The sequence below is a fragment of the Canis lupus genome, chromosome 7 (assembly GCF_048164855.1).
Source record: "Canis lupus baileyi chromosome 7, mCanLup2.hap1, whole genome shotgun sequence".
Lineage (NCBI taxonomy): Eukaryota > Metazoa > Chordata > Mammalia > Carnivora > Canidae > Canis > Canis lupus.
This window is the reverse complement of record NC_132844.1, coordinates 70,829,369-70,851,461: the sequence shown is the minus strand read 5'-3', so window position 1 is coordinate 70,851,461 and position 22,093 is coordinate 70,829,369. Positions and strand designations below refer to the sequence as shown.

The window sequence follows — 22,093 nt, the reverse complement described above, 5'->3', positions numbered from 1 at the left end:
CATGCATCAAATTGGAGTCATCTTGAATTTCTCCATGTCACATACATTCAGTTTGTTGTTCAAGTCAGTTCATTTCTCTTTTGAAATGATTCTCACATGTGTTTCTTTCATTTTATTCTCATTGCCTCCAAATTAGTTAGGCTGTTGCCTTATTTTCTGGCTGTATCATTACAGTCATCTTCTAGTTGATCTCTTAAGTCTTCTTTCTGTTGTCTAACCCACCAGTTTACACTTTCTGAAAGACAACTCAGGTTATATCTATTGCCTATGAAATAAGCGGAATAAAAATCCACTTAAAATAAAAGTTTAAGCTAATAAATAAAATAAAAGTTTAAGTCCCTCAGAACTCTGGTTTCTTATTCCAACCTTATTTTCTTCTAATACCCTCAGCATTTGCCAAATTTCAATCATTTAGGTTTCACCATTTGTCATGATTTTTAGTATATCTAAATAGAATTACACTATTTTTTACTTTTTAAATTGACTCGCCATACTTAATCTCATCTTACTCTATAATTTCAAAAATCATGGGCTTGATATACTTTAAAAAATTTACATAAAAGTAAACATTAAATATTACTGTAACAATGTTTATTTGGGGACCACCTGAAATCATCTTCTACATCAGTGGGGTCCTCATTCCCTTTTGTGTCCTTATCCTTGAGGAGCTTTGATGTACTCAAATTCTCTGCTCTCCTCTCTGCCTTTACAATAGTCTTTCCATGTTCTAAACTTTTTTTCTTCTCACTTCCTTTCCCAGTCAATTAAATTTAATAAACCTTGTGGTAGGCACTGAGGATGGAGATCATGGTAAGACACAGATCTTCCTTCAAGGGGTTTATCCTCTGGTATAGAGGGATTACTAATCCAGGGGCCCCAAACAATATACAAATCCTTCCCATCGTCTTTTGATGCCCAGTTCAAGTTCTACTGCCTATGAAAGTCTTTCATGTATTATCCCTAAACAAAGAGATTTTCCTTTTCTTATTTTTTCCTGTTGTATTTTTGCTCTGAATTTTTTGATATTTATATTTTTAACATGGTTTTACTGTTTTCATTTCTGTTTATATTATTGATAAAGATATTTTGCATACCTTTACAGATGTTGCACCTAGTAGAGACTAAGTATATAGCTATTTGGTTAGATAGGAAAACACCACACTTTTTTGAGAAAATATAGTTCTACATTTCTTTAATCAGAGTTTAATTTTTATTTGTGTTTTCCTGACTGATACATCGTGAGTGTGTATTCTGAAAAACTCATATTTAGAAGCTGAAGTTTGAGACTGAGGGATCTACAAAGAAGCATTTTATGAAGGAGCTTTTGCCAGATTATAAGCAAAGAAGCAGAAAATTTGTGACTAAAAAGAATGGAGTATATTATCTTAATCTCAATCACAGAAGATGGAGAGCTAGTTTTGAAGTCTATGTGCTAGAGCAAAATTATTCAATTCTGTTTTGTTAGTTTATGAAATCTAGTGTTATTTTTTCTTCCATGAGATCTTTCTTTTACTGCTCATTTTCTTTCCTTCGCCTTCTTTTGGGTCTATATTCTTGTTCTCTTTAGCCACCTTGTTTTTATACTTTTTTTTCATAGAATTTCCTTTCATATTCTTGTCCTTTCTCTTGCCTTCACCTTCATTCTTGCCCATGTCCTTTGTCCCATTCTCCTCTCCCTTATAGTCCTTGTCCTCATCCTTCTTTATATAGTCCTCTCCATTCTTGTCCATGTCCTCTGTCCTGTCCTCCTCCTCCTCCTCCTTTATATACTCATGTCCCTTCTTGTCCATGTCCTCTGTCCCATCCTCATATCCCTTATAGTCCTTGTCCTCCTCCTTCTTTATATACTCATCTCCCTTTGTGTCTATGTCTTCTGTTCTGTCCTCATATCCCGTATAGTTCTTGTCCTCCTCCTCCTTTATATACTCATCTCCTTCCTTGTCCATGTCCTCTGTCCTGTCCTCATCTTCCTTATTGTCCTTGTCTTCATCCTCCTTTATATACTCATCTCCCTTTGTGTCTATGTCTTCTGTTCTGTCCTCATATCCCATATAGTTCTTGTCCTCCTCCTCCTTTATATACTCATCTCCTTCCTTGTCCATGTCCTCTGTCCTGTCCTCATCTCCCTTATAGTCCTTGTCCTCCTCCTCCTTTATATACTCATCTCCCTCCTTGTCCATGTCCTCTGTCCTGTCCGCATCTCCCTTATAGTCCTTGTCCTCCTCCTCTTTTATATACTCATCTCCCTTCTTGTCCATGTCCTCTGTCCTGTCCTCATATCCCTTTATGTCCTTGTTTTCATCCTCCTTTATATATTTATCTCCCTTCTTGTCCATGTCCTCTGTCCTGTCCTTATCTCCCTTTGTGTCCATGCCTTTTATCTTATCCTCATGTCCTTTCTTGACCTTATCCTTCTTTTTGTTCATTTCCTCCTCCTTGTATTTATTCTTCTTTAAGCCTTTGCCTTCCTTCTTGTCTTTATCTGCTTTTGTGTCTTTGTCCTCCATGTCCTCATCTCCCTTCTTTTTCATGTTCACCCTTTCTTCTTCTTCACCTTTATCTTTTACGTCACTTCCTTTCTTTGATTGGCCCTTATCTATTTCCTTTCCTTTACCCATGTCCTCGGTATCTTTTCTTTTGTCTTCTATTTCTCTTCTCTCCTCTTTACTCTGAGTTTTCTCAGGAAGCTTTTCAATTTTCACTCCAGTTTTCTGTTTTTGTCTCTTTTCATAGGTCTCAGGGCCACTTATTTCTCCCTTATGCTGGTATTTAGGACCACTTTGGATAGTTTGGGATGGAACTATCTGAATTCTCAAACGAATATCATGTTTTGGGGTTTTCCTTGCTTCTTTAGTGTTTCTTTTTACTTCTGTTTTTGCATTTTCTTTCAAATTACCTGAAAATATAACAGATGATATAATAAAAGTGCATACATAATTCATATCTTAGGGCTTTTTTTATTGTCAAGTTTTGTTATATAACACTTATACTTTGCTCTAAATTTGAAACAATCGATTTGTTTTCTCAATAATACAAAATTTGTGAAACTGTACACATATGAAGGATTAGATAAGAAGTTCTTGAAATACAGACTCTCCAGGAATTGAACTAAGAAAAGGGAAAAATACAACACAAAGGAATTAGTAATTCCTCAGTAGAATATGGCTAGAGTGTATGATTAAAATAAAGATGTAGTATGAAAAGGATAACCTTCTCTGAGAAAATTACATTATTATATGATATTTATGATTCCTTAAGGAAATTTCATCTCCTTTTGAGTAATAAAGAGAATTGCTAAGCCAGCAGTTTGAGAGACAATGAGGCTGGAATTTTCCTTAACTATCTTATAGGTTTTCAAGAAGTGTGTTTTAAAAGTGATACGGAGATGGTAGCAATACTTAAGGTAGTAAAATAGCTTATTTTTTTTTAAGTAACTTTGCTAATAATAGGAATATTTATTGTTGTGTGATACATGGAAAACTAAAATTAATGTTTTCATAAATAGGAAAAATAGAGCATGATTATTTGTTTTATTGAAATTCAGTTTCCTTTAGTTAATCTTTTCATGATTAATTTCTCTTTTAATTGATCTTGAGTGCTTGCTAAGTGTCAATAACCCTTTCCTTACTTAATCTAGCGCCAATAAAACAAGTAGTTACCAAAATATGAGAAGAAACATATTTTAAGCAAGTAATGAGTTAGGAGTCTCCCCAAATTGGGAGTGGGTCAAAAGTTTATGAGAGCTCATTGTTGTGCATCATAGTGGCCTCCCTTTATAAGACTCCCAGATATTTGGCACTGGACACTCAGATTTATTCAGTTGGTACGTATACCAGTACACGTGCTCTCTAATTGGCTCTTCTCTTTGGCTGGAGTCAAGGTGAATGTGGCATGAGCTGTATTGGACAACAACCCCCATCCACATTTCTTCTTCTCTGTATTTTATTAGTGAAGGAAAATTAATGCTGGAACATACAGCAACTTGAAAGTTATGAGAGCAAGCATGAAGTAATTCATAATTATGAAACTGGACAGATGATGTTGAGGGTAGAGAGATGGGGGAGGATATCATAAAGACCATTTTCAATAGAGCTTCCAACCTGGAATGTAGGCATTGTGGAATAGGTCTGTTCTTATTTTGAGAAAGCTTGTTAGACTGAATTCAGGATAGTGGAGAGATCATTGGATGAGGAATTTAAAAATATTTGAGTTCTGTCACTATGTGGCCTTTGCCAAAGACTCTTAATCTTTTTGTATCTTAACTTTTTCATATGTACAATGAAGTTAATAATAGTGGCCTTGTTTACCTCATAGAGATATGTGGGGACAAAATGAGAAAAAGTATATCAGACACTTTAAAAATTGCTGAAATAGGGGGGAGGAGCAAGATGGCGGAAGAGTAGGGTCCCCAAATCACTTGTCTCCACCAAATTACCTAGAAAACCTTCAAATTATCCTGAAAATCTATGAATTCGGCCTGAGAATTAAAGAGAACACCTGGAATGCAACAGTGAGAAGAGTTCGCGCTTCTATCAAGGTAGGAAGACGCGGAAAAAGAAATAAAGAAACAAAGGCCTCCAAGGGGGAGGGGCCCGCGAGGAGCCGGGCTGAGGCCGGGGCGAGTGTCCCCAGGACAGGAGAGCCCCGTCCCGGAGGAGCAGGAGCTGCACCGACCTTCCCGGGCGGAAAGGGGCTCGCGGGGAGTTGGAGCAGGACCCAGGAGGGCGGGGATGCCCTCGGGCTCCCCGGGACAGTAACAGAGCAACTGCGCGCCCAGGAGAGTGCGCCGAGCTCCCTAAGGGCTGCAGCGCGCACGGCGGGACCCGGAGCAGCTCGGAGGGGTTCGGGCGGCGGCTCCGCGGAGGGGGCTGTGCGGCCCCGGGAGCAGCTCGGAGGGGCTCGGGCAGAGGAAGAGGCTCCGTGCGGAGGGGGCTGCGCGGTTCCAGGAGCAGCTCGGAGAGGCTCGGGCGGCAGCTCCGCGGAGGGGGTTGCGCGGCCCGGGAGCGCGAATCCACCAGCGCAGGCTCTGGAGCACAGGGCGCCGGGACACAGCCCAGGATCCGGCCTCCCCCGGGACAGGCAGAGGCCGGGAGGGCCCAGGACAGCAAGGACGCTCCTGCCCCAAGCTGAGCAGAGCAGCGGCCCCGCCCCGGAGCCTCCAGGCCCTGCAGACGGAGTTCCTGCCGGAGCTGAATCCAGGTTTCCAGAGCTGCCCCGCCACTGGGGCTGTTCCTCTTGCGGCCTCACGGGGTAAACAACCCCCACTGAGCCCTGCACCAGGCGGGGGCACAGCAGCTCCCCCAACTGCTAACACCTGAAAATCAGCACAATAGGCCCCTCCCCCAAAACACCAGCTAGACTGACAACTTCCAGGAGAAGCCAAGGGACTTAAAGTACACAGAATCAGAAGATACTCCTCGGTGGTTCTTTTTTTTTTTTGTTTTGATTTTTGATTTGTTTCCTTCCCCCACCCCCTTTTTTTTCTCCTTTCTGTTTCTTTCTCTTTTTCTTCTCTCTTTTTTTTTTCGTTTTTTTCTTCCCTTTTTTTCCTTTCTCTTTTCTTTCCTTCTTTCTTTCCTCTCTTTTTCTCTTATTCCCAATGCAACTTGCTTTTGGCCACTTTGCACTGAGCAAAATGACTAGAAGGAAAACCTCACCTCAAAAGAAAGAATCAGAAACAGTCCTCTCTCCCACAGAGTTACAAAATCTGGATTACAATTCAATGTCAGAAAGCCAATTCAGGGATCCCTGGGTGGCGCAGCGGTTTGGCGCCTGCCTTTGGCCCAGGACGCGATCCTGGAGACCCAGGATCGAATCCCACATCAGGCTCCCGGTGCATGGAGCCTGCTTCTCCCTCTGCCTATGTCTCTGCCTCTCTCTCTCTCTCTCTGTGACTATCATAAATAAGTAAAAAAAATTAAAAAAAAAAAAAAAAAAAAGAAAGCCAATTCAGAAGCACTATTATACAGCTACTGGTGGCTCTAGAAAAAAGTATAAAGGACTCAAGAGACTTCATGACTGCAGAATTTAGAGCTAATCAGGCAGAAATTAAAAATCAATTGAATGAGATGCAATCCAAACTAGAAGTCCTAACGACGAGGGTTAACGAGGTGGAAGAACGAGTGAGTGACCTAGAAGACAAGTTGATAGCAAAGAGGGAAACTGAGGAAAAAAGAGACAAACAATTAAAAGACCATGAGGATAGATTAAGGGAAATAAACGACAGCCTGAGAAAGAAAAACCTACGTTTAATTGGGGTTCCCGAGGGCGCCGAAAGGGACAGAGGGCCAGAATATGTATTTGAACAAATTCTAGCTGAAAACTTTCCTAACCTGGGAAGGGAAACAGGCATTCAGATCCAGGAAATAGAGAGATCCCCCCCTAAAATCAATAAAAACCGTTCAACACCTCGACATTTAATAGTGAAGCTTGCAAATTCCAAAGATAAAGAGAAGATCCTTAAAGCAGCAAGAGACAAGAAATTCCTGACTTTTATGGGGACGAGTATTAGGGTAACAGCGGACCTCTCCACAGAGATCTGGCAGGCCAGAAAGGGCTGGCAGGATATATTCAGGGTCCTAAATGAGAAGAACATGCAACCAAGAATACTTTATCCAGCAACGCTCTCATTCAAAATGGAAGGAGAGATAAAGAGCTTCCAAGACAGGCAGCAACTAAAAGAATATGTGACCTCCAAACCAGCTCTGCAAGAAATTTTAAGGGGGACTCTTAAAATTCCCCTTTAAGAAGAAGTTCAGTGGAACAGTCCACAAAAACAAGGACTGAATAGATATCATGATGACACTAAACTCATATCTCTCAATAGTACCTCTGAATGTGAACGGGCTTAATGACCCCATCAAAAGGCGCAGGGTTTCAGACTGGATAAAAAAGCAGGACCCATCTATTTGCTGTCTCCAAGAGACTCATTTTAGACAGAAGGACACCTACAGCCTGAAAATAAAAGGTTGGAGAACCATTTACCATTCGAATGGTCCTCAAAAGAAAGCAGGGGTAGCCATCCTTATATCAGATAAACTAAAATTTACCCCAAAGACTGTAGTGAGAGATGAAGAGGGACACTATATCATACTTAAAGGATCTATTCAACAAGAGGACTTAACAATCCTCAATATATATGCCCCGAATGTGGGAGCTGCCAAATATATAAATCAATTACTAACCAAAGTGAAGAAATACTTAGATAATAATACACTTATACTTGGTGACTTCAATCTAGCTCTTTCTATACTCGATAGGTCTTCTAAGCACAACATCTCCAAAGAAACGAGAGCTTTAAATGATACACTGGACCAGATGGATTTCACAGATATCTACAGAACTTTACATCCAAACTCAACTGAATACACATTCTTCTCAAGCGCACATGGAACTTTCTCCAGAATAGACCACATATTGGGTCACAAATCGGGTCTGAACCGATACCAAAAGATTGGGATTGTCCCCTGCATATTCTCAGACCATAATGCCTTGAAATTAGAACTAAATCACAACAAGAAGTTTGGAAGGACCTCAAACACGTGGAGGTTAAGGATCATCCTGCTAAAAGATAAAAGGGTCAACCAGGAAATTAAGGAAGAATTAAAAAGATTCATGGAAACTAATGAGAATGAAGATACAACCATCCAAAATCTTTGGGATGCAGCAAAAGCAGTCCTAAGGGGGAAATACATTGCAATACAAGCATCCATTCAAAAACTGGAAAGAACTCAAATACAAAAGCTAACCTTACACATAAAGGAGCTAGAGAAAAAACAGCAAATAGATCCTACACCCAAGAGAAGAAGGGAGTTAATAAAGATTCGAGCAGAACTCAACGAAATCGAGACCAGAAGAACCGTGGAACAGATCAACAAAACCAGGAGTTGGTTCTTTGAAAGAATTAACAAGATAGATAAACCATTAGCCAGCCTTATTAAAAAGAAGAGAGAGAAGACTCAAATTAATAAAATCATGAATGAGAAAGGAGAGATCACTACCAACACCAAGGAAATACAAACGATTTTAAAAACATATTATGAACAGCTATACGCCAATAAATTAGGCAATCTAGAAGAAATGGATGCATTCCTGGAAAGCCACAAACTACCAAAACTGGAACAGGAAGAAATAGAAAACCTGAACAGGCCAATAACCAGGGAGGAAATTGAAGCAGTCATCAAAAACCTCCCAAGACACAAGAGGCCAGGGCCAGATGGCTTCCCAGGGGAATTTTATCAAACGTTTAAAGAAGAAACCATACCTCTTCTCCTAAAGCTGTTTGGAAATATAGAAAGAGATGGAGTACTTCCAAATTCGTTCTATGAGGCCAGCATCACCTTAATTCCAAAACCAGACAAAGACCCCACCAAAAAGGATAATTACAGACCAATATCCCTGATGAACATGGATGCAAAAATTCTCAACAAGATACTGGCCAATAGGATCCAACAATACATTAAAAAAATTATTCACCATGACCAAGTAGGATTTATCCCTGGGACACAAGGCTGGTTCAACACCCGTAAAACAATCAATGTGATTCATCATATCAGCAAGAGAAAAACCAAGAACCATATGATCGTCTCATTGGATGCAGAGAAAGCATTTGACAAAATACAGCATCCATTCCTGATCAAAACTCTTCAGAGTGTAGGGATAGAGGGAACATTCCTCGACATCTTAAAAGCCATCTATGAAAAGCCCACAGCAAATATCATTCTCAATGGGGAAGCACTGGGAGCCTTTCCCCTAAGATCAGGAACAAGACAGGGATGTCCACTCTCACCACTGCTGTTCAACATAGTACTGGAAGTCCTAGCCTCAGCAATCAGACAACAAAAAGACATTAAAGGCATTCAAATTGGCAAAGAAGAAGTCAAACTCTCCCTCTTGGCCGATGACATGATACTCTACATAGAAAACCCAAAAGTCTCCACCCCAAGATTGCTAGAACTCATACAGCAATTCGGTAGCGTGGCAGGATACAAAATCAATGCCCAGAAGTCAGTGGCATTTCTATACACTAACAATGAGACTGAAGAAAGAGAAATTAAGGACTCAATCCCATTTACAATTGCACCCAAAAGCATAAGATACCTAGGAATAAACCTCACCAAAGATGTAAAGGATCTATACCCTCAAAACTATAGAACACTTCTGAAAGAAATTGAGGAAGACACAAAGAGATGGAAAAATATTCCATGCTCATGGATTGGCAGCATTAATATTGTGAAAATGTCAATGTTACCCAGGGCAATATACACGTTTAATGCAATCCCTATCAAAATACCATGGACTTTCTTCAGAGAGTTAGAACAAATTATTTTAAGATTTGTGTGGAATCAGAAAAGACCCCGAATAGCCAGGGGAATTTTAAAAAAGAAAACCATATCTGGGGGCATCACAATGCCAGATTTCAGGTTGTACTATAAAGCTGTGGTCATCAAGACAGTGTGGTACTGGCACAAAAACAGACACATAGATCAGTGGAACAGAATAGAGAATCCAGAAGTGGACCCTGAACTTTATGGTCAACTAATATTCGATAAAGTAGGAAAGACTATCCATTGGAAGAAAGACAGTCTCTTCAATAAATGGTGTTGGGAAAATTGGACATCCACATGCAGAAGAATGAAACTAGACCACTCTCTTTCACCATACACAAAGATAAACTCAAAATGGATGAAAGATCTAAATGTGAGACAAGATTCCATCAAATCCTAGAGAAGAACACAGGCAACACCCTTTTTGAACTCGGCCACAGTAACTTCTTGCAAGATACATCCACGAAGGCAAAAGAAACAAAAGCAAAAATGAACTATTGGGACTTCATCAAGATAAGAAGCTTTTGCACAGCAAAGGATACAGTCAACAAAACTCAAAGACAACCTACATAATGGGAGAAGATATTTGCAAATGACATATCAGATAAAGGGCTAGTTTCCAAGATCTATAAAGAACTTATTAAACTCAACACCAAAGAAACAAACAATCCAATCATGAAATGGGCAAAAGACATGAACAGAAATCTCACAGAGGAAGACATAGACATGGCCAACATGCACATGAGAAAATGCTCTGCATCACTTGCCATCAGGGAAATACAAATCAAAACCGCAATGAGATACCACCTCACACCAGTGAGAATGGGGAAAATTAACAAGGCAGGAAACAACAAATGTTGGAGAGGATGTGGAGAAAAGGGAACCCTCATACACTGTTGGTGGGAATGTGAACTGGTGCAGTCACTCTGGAAAACTGTGTGGAGGTTCCTCAATCAGTTAAAAATATACCTGCCCTACGACCCAGCAATTGCACTGTTGGGGATTTACCCCAAAGATACAAATGCAATGAAACGCCGGGACACCTGCACCCCGATGTTTATAGCAGCAATGGCCACGATAGCCAAACTGTGGAAGGAGCCTCGGTGTCCATCGAAAGATGAATGGATAAAGAAGATGTGGTTTATGTATACAATGGAATATTACTCAGCTATTAGAAATGACAAATACCCACCATTTGCTTCAACGTGGATGGAACTGGAGGGTATTATGCTGAGTGAAGTAAGCCAGTCGGAGAAGGACAAACATTATATGTTCTCATTCATTTGGGGAATATAAATAATAGTGAAAGGGAATATAAGGGAAGGGGGAAGAAATGTGTGGGAAATATCAGAAAGGGAGACAGAACGTAAAGACTGCTAACTCTGGGAAACAAACTAGGGGTGTTGGAAGGGGAGGAGGGCGGGCGGTGGGAGTGAATGGGTGACGGGCACTGGGGGTTATTCTGTATGTTAGTAAATTGAACACCAATAAAAAATAAATAAAAAAAATAAAATAAAATAAAAATTGCTGAAATAATAGACACAAATACATTTGAGGTTAACAACTTACAACACAAGAGGAAATTTTAATATCAAACATAATTAGTACAGTGGTCTTTTAATTTAAAAGCAATTCATGGTTCTGTGCACATACGATTGATTGGAATAAAAAGTTTGCAAAATATTCTATTTATGTAATCTTGTAATTTAAAAAAATATTATTATTATTTTTTTTTAATCTTGTAATTTTTAAGCCAATCTCCTATTGGTGAATTCTATGTGCAAATTTTAATTATTGTGAATAATGATGTGATAAACCACTTAATACATATGCCTTAAAAAGTTCCCTTTTTTTCCTTAGGAAACATTTCTAAAAGTATAATTTCTTAGTAAAGGATGTGCACATCTTGTATTCTGAAACATATTGTCAAATGCACTCTAGAAAAGTTAAACCTAGTTACCTTAGTACTAATAGGGCATAGAAATAGAAATATGGCCAACACTCAAAAAACATACTCTGCATATTTTTACAATTTTTCATAAACATATAGCTTTAAAAAAAGCTCTTCTTCATTTTCCTTTGATTAACTAGTATTTTTGGATTTTTAGCATTTATTGATAATATTACCTGTATCTTTTGCTTTATTTTTTCCCCCAGAGATCATTGTATATTGAGGTTATAAAGTTTTTATGCTGTATAAATTTTGTTTTCTTAATTTCTATTTACTTTTCAGACTTGTTCATAGTGGTCATTTTTACATAGAAGTTAAAAAAATGTAGTCTAATTAATCAGACTTAAATTATAGTTTCTGTATTTTACATCATTCTTAGAAAATAATTTTGTTTGTTGAGAGTACTATAAGATTTTAGTTTACAAAGTAAAAAATATTTCATAACACACATGAGTTACCTACTAATCATTTTTTAATTAAAAATAGAAATATAATATGATCCAGTAATTCTACTACTGGGTATTTACTCATAGAAAATGAAGAAACTAATTTGAAAAGATATACACCCCCCATATTTACTGAAACATTATTTATAATAGTCAAAATGTGGAAGCAGCCCAAGTGCAATCAATAGGTGAATGGATAAAGACAGTATGGTATATACATATATATGCAATGAAATATTACTCGCCATGAAATCTTGCCATTTGCAACACAGATGGATCCAAAGGGGATTATGCTCAGTCACATAAGTCAGACAGAGAGAGACAAATACCATATGGTTTCATTTATATGTGAAATCCAGAAAATAAATAAACATAAAAACCCACATTTCTAAAAACAGAGAACAAACTGGTGATTTGTCAAAGGGGAGGTGAATGAGGGAGTGGGTGAGTGCGATGAAAAGTAAAGCATAGGGAATATAAATAATATTGTAAGAATGTTTGTTTGGTGACAGATATGGTGACTACACTTACCACGGTGAGCATTGAGTTGTGGAGAATCACTATGTTGTACACCTGAAAATAATATCACATTATATGTCAGTTATGCTTCAATAAAAAAGTCAAGTCTTGATATGAGACAGCTTTATAATGTAGACATTAATATTGAAAACTTTTCAAACTTCCAAATTTAGACTTGTGCGTTTTTATAGAAATCAGGCTAGTGTCAAAAAAAGAGAATAAAATCTGAAGTCAAAAGAACTGGTTTAAATAAATTGGTTTATCATTTAACAGTTAAGCAACATAGGAAATGAGCCACTGATCTATTAAATATATTAAAGAAATTACCTACCTAGCCATAAATTGTTATTTTCTGGCACATAATATATCTTCAGTAAATATTTGTTTAAAATTTAAAAGGATATTTCATGGTTGAAAAATATTAATTATGAGAAGTTTTGAAAAACAAAGAGGTTCAAGGACAAAAAATATCACTCACAGTCCCACAACTCAAGGATTACCACCCTTGATTTATTTTATTCTAGATCTAGATGCTTAGATTGTATTTTAAATCAATCAATTGGGATGGCCTGGGTGGCTCAGAGGTTGAGCTGAGCGTTTGCCTTCACCTCAGGACATGATCCGGGAGTCCTGGGATTGAGTCCCGCATGGGGCTCTCTGCACGGAGCCTGCTTCTCTGTTCCTTATGTCTCTGCTTCTGTGTCTCTCATGAATAAATAAATAAAATCTTTTAAAAAAATCAATCTTTTTTCTTTTCTTTCTTTCTTTCTTTCTTTCTTTCTTTCTTTCTTTCTTTCTTTCTTTCTTCTTTTTCTTTCTTTCTTTCTTTCTTTCTTTCTTTCTTTCTTTCTTTCTTTCTTTCTTCTTTCTTTCTCTTTCTTTCTTTCTTTCTTTCTTTCTTTCTTTCTTTCTTTCTTCTTTCTTCTTTCTTCTTTTCTTTCTTCTTTCCATAGTTGTGGCCTAAGTATAATTGCATTCTAAACAATTTAATGCTACGTTTCATTCTATTAAAAGCCTTTTTCCATATTATTGCAAATTGTATGTAAACAGTTTTAAATGTGCTATGATTTTTTTTACATTGTAAATACACCATAGTATTTCAGATTTATATTATTTGTGAGAGGGAAAGAGTATATGCTTGCACGGAACAGCACATTGTAATGAATGTGGAAGATTTAGTAACTGTTATTTATCTAGAAATATTTGCAGTGTCTTTGCAAGGCCAAGTTATATATATAATCTAAGGAAAAATATAAAACTGATATTGGTATTAAATTGAGTATTTGGTATTAAATTGGTATTAAACGGAGTTATCCGAAGAAGGCATTTAAGTGAGGCAATCCCTGTCCCAGGCATCTGCCCTGATTTAGAGGCATTTGGTAGCTTTTATTTATTTAGGGCTATAACGGCAAATCTTAATGATAGCAAATTTCATTATAATTGTGAATTATTTTCAATAACTTCATTTTTTCGGTATTTTTTTTATTGGAGTTCGATTTGCCAACATATAGTAGAACACCCAGTGCTCATCCCGTCAAGTGCCCCCCTCAATGCCCATCACCCAGTCACCGCATCGCCCTGCTCACCTCCCCTTCCACTACCCCTTGTTCATTTCCCAGAGTTAGGTGTCTCTCATGTTCTCTCACCCTCACTGATATTTCTCACTCGTTTTCTCTCCTTTCCCCTTTATTCCCTTTCACTATTTTTTATATTCCCCAAATGAATGAGACCATAATATGATTGTCCTTCTATGATATTTTCAATAACTTCATAAAGAAATGACTGCCCTAGTTGAAAACTTATTTTCAAAAACATTTGGCATATACTAATCCTGCAGCTCACTGGAGTTCATTTTAAATGTACTGTTGAGAAAGGGAATATAGGGGAAGGGAGAAGAAATGTGTGGGAAATACCAGAAAGGGAGACAGAACATAAAGACTCCTAACTCTGGGAAACGAACTGGGGGTGGTGGAAGGGGAGGAGGGTGGGGGTGGGGGTGAGTGGGTGACGGGCACTGAGGGGGACACTTGACGGGATGAGCACTGGGTGTTATTCTGTATGTTGGTAAATTGAACACCAATAAAAATTATTTTATTAAAAAATGTACTGTTGAACTGGATTTGCCAATATTTTGTTTATAATGTTTATATCTATACTCATTAGGAATATTGGTCTATAGTTTTCTTCTAGTGCCCTTAGCTGGCTTTGGTATCAGAGTAATGTCAGCCTTGTAAAATGAGTTTGGAAGTGTTTTCCTCTATTCAATTTTTAGGAGGAGTTTGAGAAGTGTTGACATTAATTATTCTTTAAATATTTCATAGAATTCACCATTGAAATCATCTAGTGCCGGGATTTTCTCTATTAAGAGTTTTTTCCCCTTTACTGCTTCAGCTAGTCAGTTGTATGTCTATAAGAATGTATTTATTTATTGTAGTTTATCCAAACTGTTGCATATAATTGTTCATAAAAGTCTCTTAGAATCTTTTGTATTTCTGCAGGATCACTTGTAATGTCCCTTCTGTCATTTCTGATTTTGCATCTTCTTTTGTTTTTAATTGAGCTGCAGATTGGTTAATTTTGTATATCTTTTTGAAAAACCACCTTTAGCTTTGTTGATTTTTCTATTTTTTTTTTCTGGTTTCTATTTCATTTATTTATCCTCTGATCTTTGTTATTTCCTTCCTTCTGCCAACTTTGGCTTAGTTTTTTTTTTACCTCCTAGCATCTTGAAGTGTAAAGTGAGGTTGTTTATTGTCAGCCTTTTTTTCCTTAATGTTTTTCTTTTTTTTCTTTTTTAAAGATTTTATTTATTTATTCGAGAGAGAGAGAGAGAGAGAGAGAGAGGCAAAGACACAGGCAGATGGGAAAGGCAGGCGCCTTCGTTTTCAGTAGTTCTCCATTCTTTGATGTGAAAAGGGGCGGCACAGTCATTTAAACTTGATCCAACCGCTTTGCATCTTACAAAGTTAAACAGCTAAAAGAAGTAAAATAAGAAGGCAATGCTTGTGGAATGTACAGTGCATATTGGCGGCGCACGCCTCTTTATGATTTGCCTGCTTGCTTCTCCTGTTCAATCGTTTCTTTCGAAGGCAGTGGATTTTTCTCTTGCGTTTCTGTCTTCTTCAATTTCAATTTACCGAATTTCTCAATCTCAGCCATATCGGGTTTGTCAGACATGGTTGCAGAGGAAGCGGAGCGAGGCGCACTAGCGAGCTGGAGAGAGGAGAGGGATCCGGTCTGCGCTGCGGTCGCTGCCGAATGCCCTCCTGTATCATTCTAAGTTACTTTATTACCCCCAGGACACAGGGCTTCTCATTGTCATAGCAAAGTTCTCTATACTTAAGATCTGATATTTTGACTTCTGCTTTCAAAGTAAGCTTATATGGCAATCAATATTATGTGCATTTCACTGATAAATTGCCTAAAGTCCTCCAACTCTAATTGGATTTGAACTCTAGCAACCCATGCCTCTAACATTGTTTTATCCTCACCCTTCTCCCCAGCTCTGTGTTGATTTTTTTTGACACTTTAATCCTAAATCTTTTCTTTAAGTTTTACTTCTTTGACACTTTTTCTGTACATGATTTCTTTTCTCTTTTTTTTTTTTAGAGAGAGAGAGAAAGCTAGTGAGTGTGGGAGAGGGGCAGAGGGAGAGCGAGAATCTGAAGCAGGCTCCATGCCCAGGACAGAACACAATGTGGGGTTCAATTTCATGACCCTGAAGTCATGTACATGCTTTTCAATTTCTCTCTCCTTCTTCCTGTTATTTTCCGCTGTCTGGTATTGTTTCAAACTAGAGAGGGTTTTTTTTTTTTTTAATTAAAGATTTTATTTATTCATGAGAAAGAGAGAGAGAGACACACAGGCAGAGGGAGAAGCAGGCTTCATGCAGGGAGCCCGACATGGGACTCGAACCCGGGTCTCCAGGATCATACCCTGGGCCGAAGGCAGCGTTAAACCTCCGAGCCACCTGGGCTGCCCTAGAGAGGGTTGTTAACCTATCTTTAGTCACAGACCAAGAAAGTAGAAGATCTGATCTGGGAATCCAGGTTTGACCACATCATTCTACCTCTTTCTGAGATTTATAAACAAAGGAAAAGGACATAATTTTCTTCCTTTAATAAAACAAATGCTTAAGAGTCTACTATGTTTTATGTGGTATTATAATATATACTGGGAGTGGAGAAATGAACAGAGGAATACTGTGCCTGTACTTGCAGACTTAACAGTTGAGTATAGAAAGGATTCAGGCACATTAATAACTAGTTTCATCAATGTGGTGGACATTCAGAATAAAGGAACATTCAGTCTATAAGGTATCAAAACTCTTTAGAAACTATTAAGATCTTCTTTAATGGAAGATATTTTGGTGTGCTGGGAAATTTGTCTTTAGTGACCAGTACTGTGCAGAAGAGCATTAACAAGTATATTAAAATCCTAAATTTGAAGGTAAAATTCTATATAAAATAAAATGCTGGAAAATACTTCCAATGGTCTTGTGTAGAGCATAGGCCTCTTTAGAATCCCCACAACACAGAATGTGAGAAACAAGTGTATTTGATTACAATGAAATTGTGTTTCTTTTAAGCCAGTACATCATAGACAAAGTTCACAGACATATAACAAATTGAGAAAAGATATTTTCAAATTATAAAAGTCATGAAAGATTAATATCCATAAAATATAAGAAATGCCTGCCAAGTAATAAGGGATGGGAGCCTGAATGGAAACAATGGACAGAGAATATGAATAGACAACTTAGAAAGGGAAAGCCTGACTGGCTAGATACATGAACTCACCAGTAGACACTGAAAAACAAATTAACATAATAAGAACGTTTTCTTGTACCAACCAGAATGGCCAAAATTAGGATCATAGATAAAACAAAATGCTCTACAGGATATGAGGTGAAGGGAACAGTCCCCCAACAAGAGCCAGAATGTAGATGGTTACATTAGTATTGGAAAGCAGTCTAGGAATGAAATTAAGTATCTGTACATCTCATCAGTAGTACTGCTCCCAGTTATACCTTCTAGAGAAATAACTCACAAGATCTAAAAGAGAATGTACTCTCGATCATTAATGTGAGCTGAAAGTTGTAGTGACAATGCCATGTGTTACAAGGGGAGTGAATAAATATGCTATAGTTGAAGTTACTGGGCAATAAATAGTATGCAGGACTTAGAAGCAACTAGTGAGTCCAAGGATACATTTTGAAAATATAGTTCAAAGCAACTAACCAGGTGATTATAAAGTGATATAAATAGGTCACAAAAATAAAGTGGTAAGTGAGAAAAGTAGGGAATTGGACTATTGCTTCATCAGTATCCTTTTTTAAAAAAAATAAGTGAAAAGACTTATGATCCCCAAACAATACCACATTTTCTAAAGTGATAGTAGTAGATTTATTTTTAATTTTTATTTATTTATTTTTTTTATGATAGTCACAGAGAGAGAGAGAGAGAGAGGCACAGAGACACAGGCAGAGGGAGAAGCAGGCTCCATGCACCGGGAGCCCGATGTGGGATTCGATCCCGGGTCTCCAGGATCGCGCCCTGGGCCAAAGGCAGGCGCCAAAACGCTGCGCCACCCAGGGATCCCAGATTTATTTTTTAAAGAATTATTTATTTATTTATTTACTTACTTACTTATTTGAACAAGCAGGAAGAAGAGCTGAGGGAGAGAAACAAGCAGACTCTGTACTTAGCAGGGAGCCCAATGCAGGGCTCAATCCTATGACCACAAGATCATGACCAAGAGCCTGACACTAAACTGACTGAGCTGCCCAGGCACCCCTGATAGTTGTGGATTTAAATACACAGTCCAACTCATTATTGATTGGATGTCATGGTGGGGTCACCAGGAGGATTTTTAAATGTAGAAAAGTAATATGAGCATATGATACTGATGAGTAGGATAATAAAGAGGGACAGATTAAAGATTCAGCAGGGTGAGATGATTGTTGGAGGTAGCCCCCCAAATTGATAAGAAGTGGGGAAATCCAGATCCTGGGGGGAGGAGTTGATCTTTATAATATATAATATAATATAAATTATAAATAAATTATATAATTTATAATATTACATAAAGTTAGTTAATTTTAAAGCAGCAGCAGGGTTTGAGAAGACTGACTTCAATTCTGAAAGAAGTTCTGCTGTGGGTAAAATGCTATTGAACAGCATCCCATGCTACAGAGAAATCATTCATGAGAGGAAGATTCAACTGCTCCTACAGACTTCATTTTTGTCTTATTTCAAGGAATTTCCACAACCACCCCAATCTTCACCAACCACAACACTATAATCAGTCAGCAGCCATCAACATTGAGGCAAGATCCTCCATCAACAGAAAGATTGTGTCTTGTTGAAAGTACAGATGATGGTTTGCATTTTTTTTAGCAATGAAGTATTTTTAAAAATTAAGGTATATATATATATATATATATATATATATATATATATATTTAGACAAAATGCCATTGCATACCTAATAGACTGTAGTGTAAACATAACCTTTATATGCACTGGGACGCCAAAAAATTCATTTGGCTTGTTTTGTTGCAACAATCGCTTTATTGAGGTGGTTTCGAATTGAACCTACAGTTTCTCTGAGGTATGCTTGTTATTTTATTTGGTGGCAGAAACCTGACAATTATGTGTGAATTTTTTTTTTTTTTTTGTCTTTCCAACATGATGCATAGCTTCTGTGGAGAAAGAGAGATGTGAAGAAATTTTACTTTCAAAAAAAAAAAAAAAAGAAGAAATTTTACTTTCATTTCCATCATGAGCAAATTTCAATGGTTTCTGTGGAGAATGGGAGTGCAAGCTGATGATGGAAAGTTATGACCAGCTTTGAGTAAACACTTGAGGCTGGCATCTATGATGCATGATAGTTGGTGACATTCTCTAGTAGAACCTCCAGGTACTGAGTATCAACTTTGCTTGTTATTTAAAAATTTCTTCCCTCATTTTATACCCTTTTATTTTTCTATTTTCCTTGTTATGCTTTAATTTATTTAACTTAAAACTTTAGTATGTATTTTTCCTCTAGTAAGATATTATTATGTGTTACTACTAACTCATTTGATTTGGATTGGTAACATCCTTTTTAGGTTATTCTTTCTATAATTAAATGGCTTAGTTTCCAAAAATTCAGTAAAATTATTATTTTATCCCCTACTGAAAATGACAACCAGTAAAGTCAATGATAGTCTCATGTACACTGTAATAATCCAATATATAACATAATTACAAATATCACAATGTTACTGAGAAGTTGTGTAGCTGTTGCTGAAATACAAGAAATATAAGTTTTGTTAGGCAATTATGGGTACAGCATATTTTCCCCAAATTAATTTTCCACTGGGGAATCTTATAATCAACAACAATAAGCACAATAACTTCTGCATCAATTATTTTGATACTGTCTTGACAAAACGGTCACTTAGAAAGTGTGTCAGATGCTCAGTCCTTGTGTCAGAAAGAAAGCAGTAACCTAGTTGCTGTGATATCCTTACTGTAATAAGTGAAGAACATTTTGTTTGCTTGTTTATATTGAAGCACAGTTGACATACAATGTTACATTAGTTTCAGGTGTACAAAATAGTGATTTGATAAGTCTATATGTTATGCTGTTCCTCCAACTAAGGAACTTTCTTTAATTACTTTTTTTCTTTTACCTCTTTTTTTTTCGCCTCAGATTTTAATTCCAAGATAGTTAACATACAGTGTTATATTCGTTCCAGGTATACAAGATAGCAATTCAACAATTCGGTACATTACTCATCAAAAGAATGTCCCTTCACCTATTTCACCCATTCTCCTAACCACCTCCCTTCTGGTAAACATCAGTTTGTTCTCTATAGTTAAGAGTCTGTTTTTCTGTTTCTCTCTTTTTTTTTCTTTGTTTATTAGTTGTTTTTCTTCTTAAATTCCACATTTGAATGAAATCATGTGTGTATTTGTCTTTCTTTGATTGACTTATTTTACTTGGCATTATACCCTCTAGCTCCATCCATGTTGTTGCAAATAGCAAGGTTGCATTTGTTTTATGGCTGAGTGATATTTCATTGTATGCATTATGTATGTATCTATCTATCTCACATATATATATCTGCTTCCATAATTTGACTACTGTAAATAATGCTGCAATAAATATAGGGTTACATATATCTTTTGAATTAATGTTTTCATACTCTTTGGATAAATGCTCAGTAGTGGAATTACTGGAGCATATGGTAATTCCATTTTTAATTTTTTTGAGGAACTTCCATACTGTTTTCCAGAGTGGCTGCACCAGTTTCCATTCCCAAACAGTGCATAAGGTTTTCTTGTATATTTCTATTTTTAGTTTTTTTGTTTTAGCCCTTCTGATAGGTGTGAGCTGATATCTCAGTGTGGTTTTGATTTTCATTTCCCTGATAAGTTGTGGTGAGCATTTTTTCATGTATCTGTTGGCCATCTGGATGTCTTCTTTGGAGAAAGGTCTGTTCATATTTTTTGCCCATTTTTAAAGTGGTTTATTTGTTTTTTGGCATTGAGTTGTAAAATGACTTTTGGACACTAACCTTTTATCAGATATGTCATTTGCAAATATTTTCTCCCATTCAGTAGGATGTCTTTTATTTTTAAAAAAAAAAAATTTTTTTTTTAAATTTATTTATGATAGTCACAGAGAGAGAGAGAGGCAGAGACACAAGCAGAGGGAGAAGCAGGCTCCATGCACAGGGAGCCTGATGTGGGATTCGATCCCGGGTCTCCAGGATCGCGCCCTAGGCCAAAGGCAGGCGCCAAACCGCTGCGCCACCCAGGGATCCCAGTAGGATGTCTTTTAGTTTTGTTGATTGTTTCCTTTGCTGTGCAGAAATTTTTTATTTTGATGTGATCCCAACAGTTTATTTTTGCTTTGTTTCCTTTGCCTCAGGAGATATATCTAGAAAAATGTCAGAGAGCTATGGCCCATGTCAGAGAAGTTACTGCCTGTGGTCTCATCTAGGATTTTCTTGGTTTTGGGTCTTATATTTAGGTACTTAGTCCATTTTGATTTTATTTTTGTTTATGGTATAAAACATAACCCATTTCATTCTTCACACGTAATTGTCTGGTTTTCCCATTACCATTTGTTGAAGAGACTCTCTCCCATTGAATATTCTTTATTCTTTGTTCATCTTTAATTGACTTTATTTCTGACCTATCTATTTTGTTCCACGAATGTATGTGTCTATTTTTGTGCCAGTATCATACTGTTTTGGTTACTTTAGCTTTGTAGTATATCTTCAAATTTGAGACTGTGAATTTGTCAGTTTTGTTCTTTTTTTTAAAGATTTTATTTATTTATTCATGAGAGACACAGAAAGAGGGGACAGGCAGAGACACAGGCAGAGGGAGAAGCGGGCTCCATGGTGGGAACCTAGTGTGGGACTTGATTCCGGAACTCTAGGATCATGCTCTGAGCCGAAGGCAGACACTCAACCGCTGAGCAACCCAATTGTTCCAGTTTTTTTTTTTTTTCAAGATTATTTTAGCTTTGAAGGTTTTTGTAGTTCCATACAAATTTTGGGGTTATTTGTTCTAGCTCTGTGAAAAAGGTTGCTCATATTTTGATAGGGATTGCATTAAATGGATAGATTGCTTTGGGTAGTATAGAAATTTTAACAATATTTGTTTTGCAAATCCATGAAGATGGGACATTTTTCCATTTCTTTGTTTCATCTTCAATCTCTTTCATCAGTATTTTATAGTTTTCAGATGCTCAGATGCTACATGTCTTTCACTTCCCTGGTTAAGTTTATTCCTAAGCATTTTATTATTTTTGGTGTAATTGTAAATGGACTTGTTTTATTAATTTCTCTT

At 37.2% G+C, this 22,093-nt stretch overlaps 2 protein-coding genes across 2 annotated transcripts in view; both read right to left on the bottom strand.

Annotated features, from left to right (window-relative positions):
• Positions 1-1,177: 1,177 nt before the first annotated feature.
• Positions 1,178-22,093, bottom strand: part of TSBP1 (testis expressed basic protein 1) — a 187,841-nt gene continuing 166,925 nt past the window's right edge. Inside the window, exons 36-37 of the mRNA XM_072831640.1 lie at positions 12,255-12,296; positions 1,178-2,896 (exon numbers count right to left, since the gene is read on the bottom strand). Coding sequence (XP_072687741.1) covers positions 1,482-2,896; positions 12,255-12,296 — 1,457 coding nt within the window. The 3' untranslated portion in view covers positions 1,178-1,481. The remainder of the gene's footprint in view (positions 2,897-12,254; positions 12,297-22,093) is intronic.
• On the bottom strand, positions 15,093-15,510 carry LOC140636360 (thymosin beta-4-like). Its single transcript, XM_072831604.1, has one exon. The coding sequence runs from the start codon at positions 15,417-15,419 to the stop codon at positions 15,285-15,287; it is 135 nt and encodes a 44-aa protein (XP_072687705.1). The 5' UTR covers positions 15,420-15,510; the 3' UTR covers positions 15,093-15,284.

Bases quoted from the DNA above. Each gene is read 5' to 3' on its own strand.
- LOC140636360 (XM_072831604.1), bottom strand. From the start codon at position 15,419: ATGTCTGACAAACCCGATATGGCTGAGATTGAGAAATTCGGTAAATTG.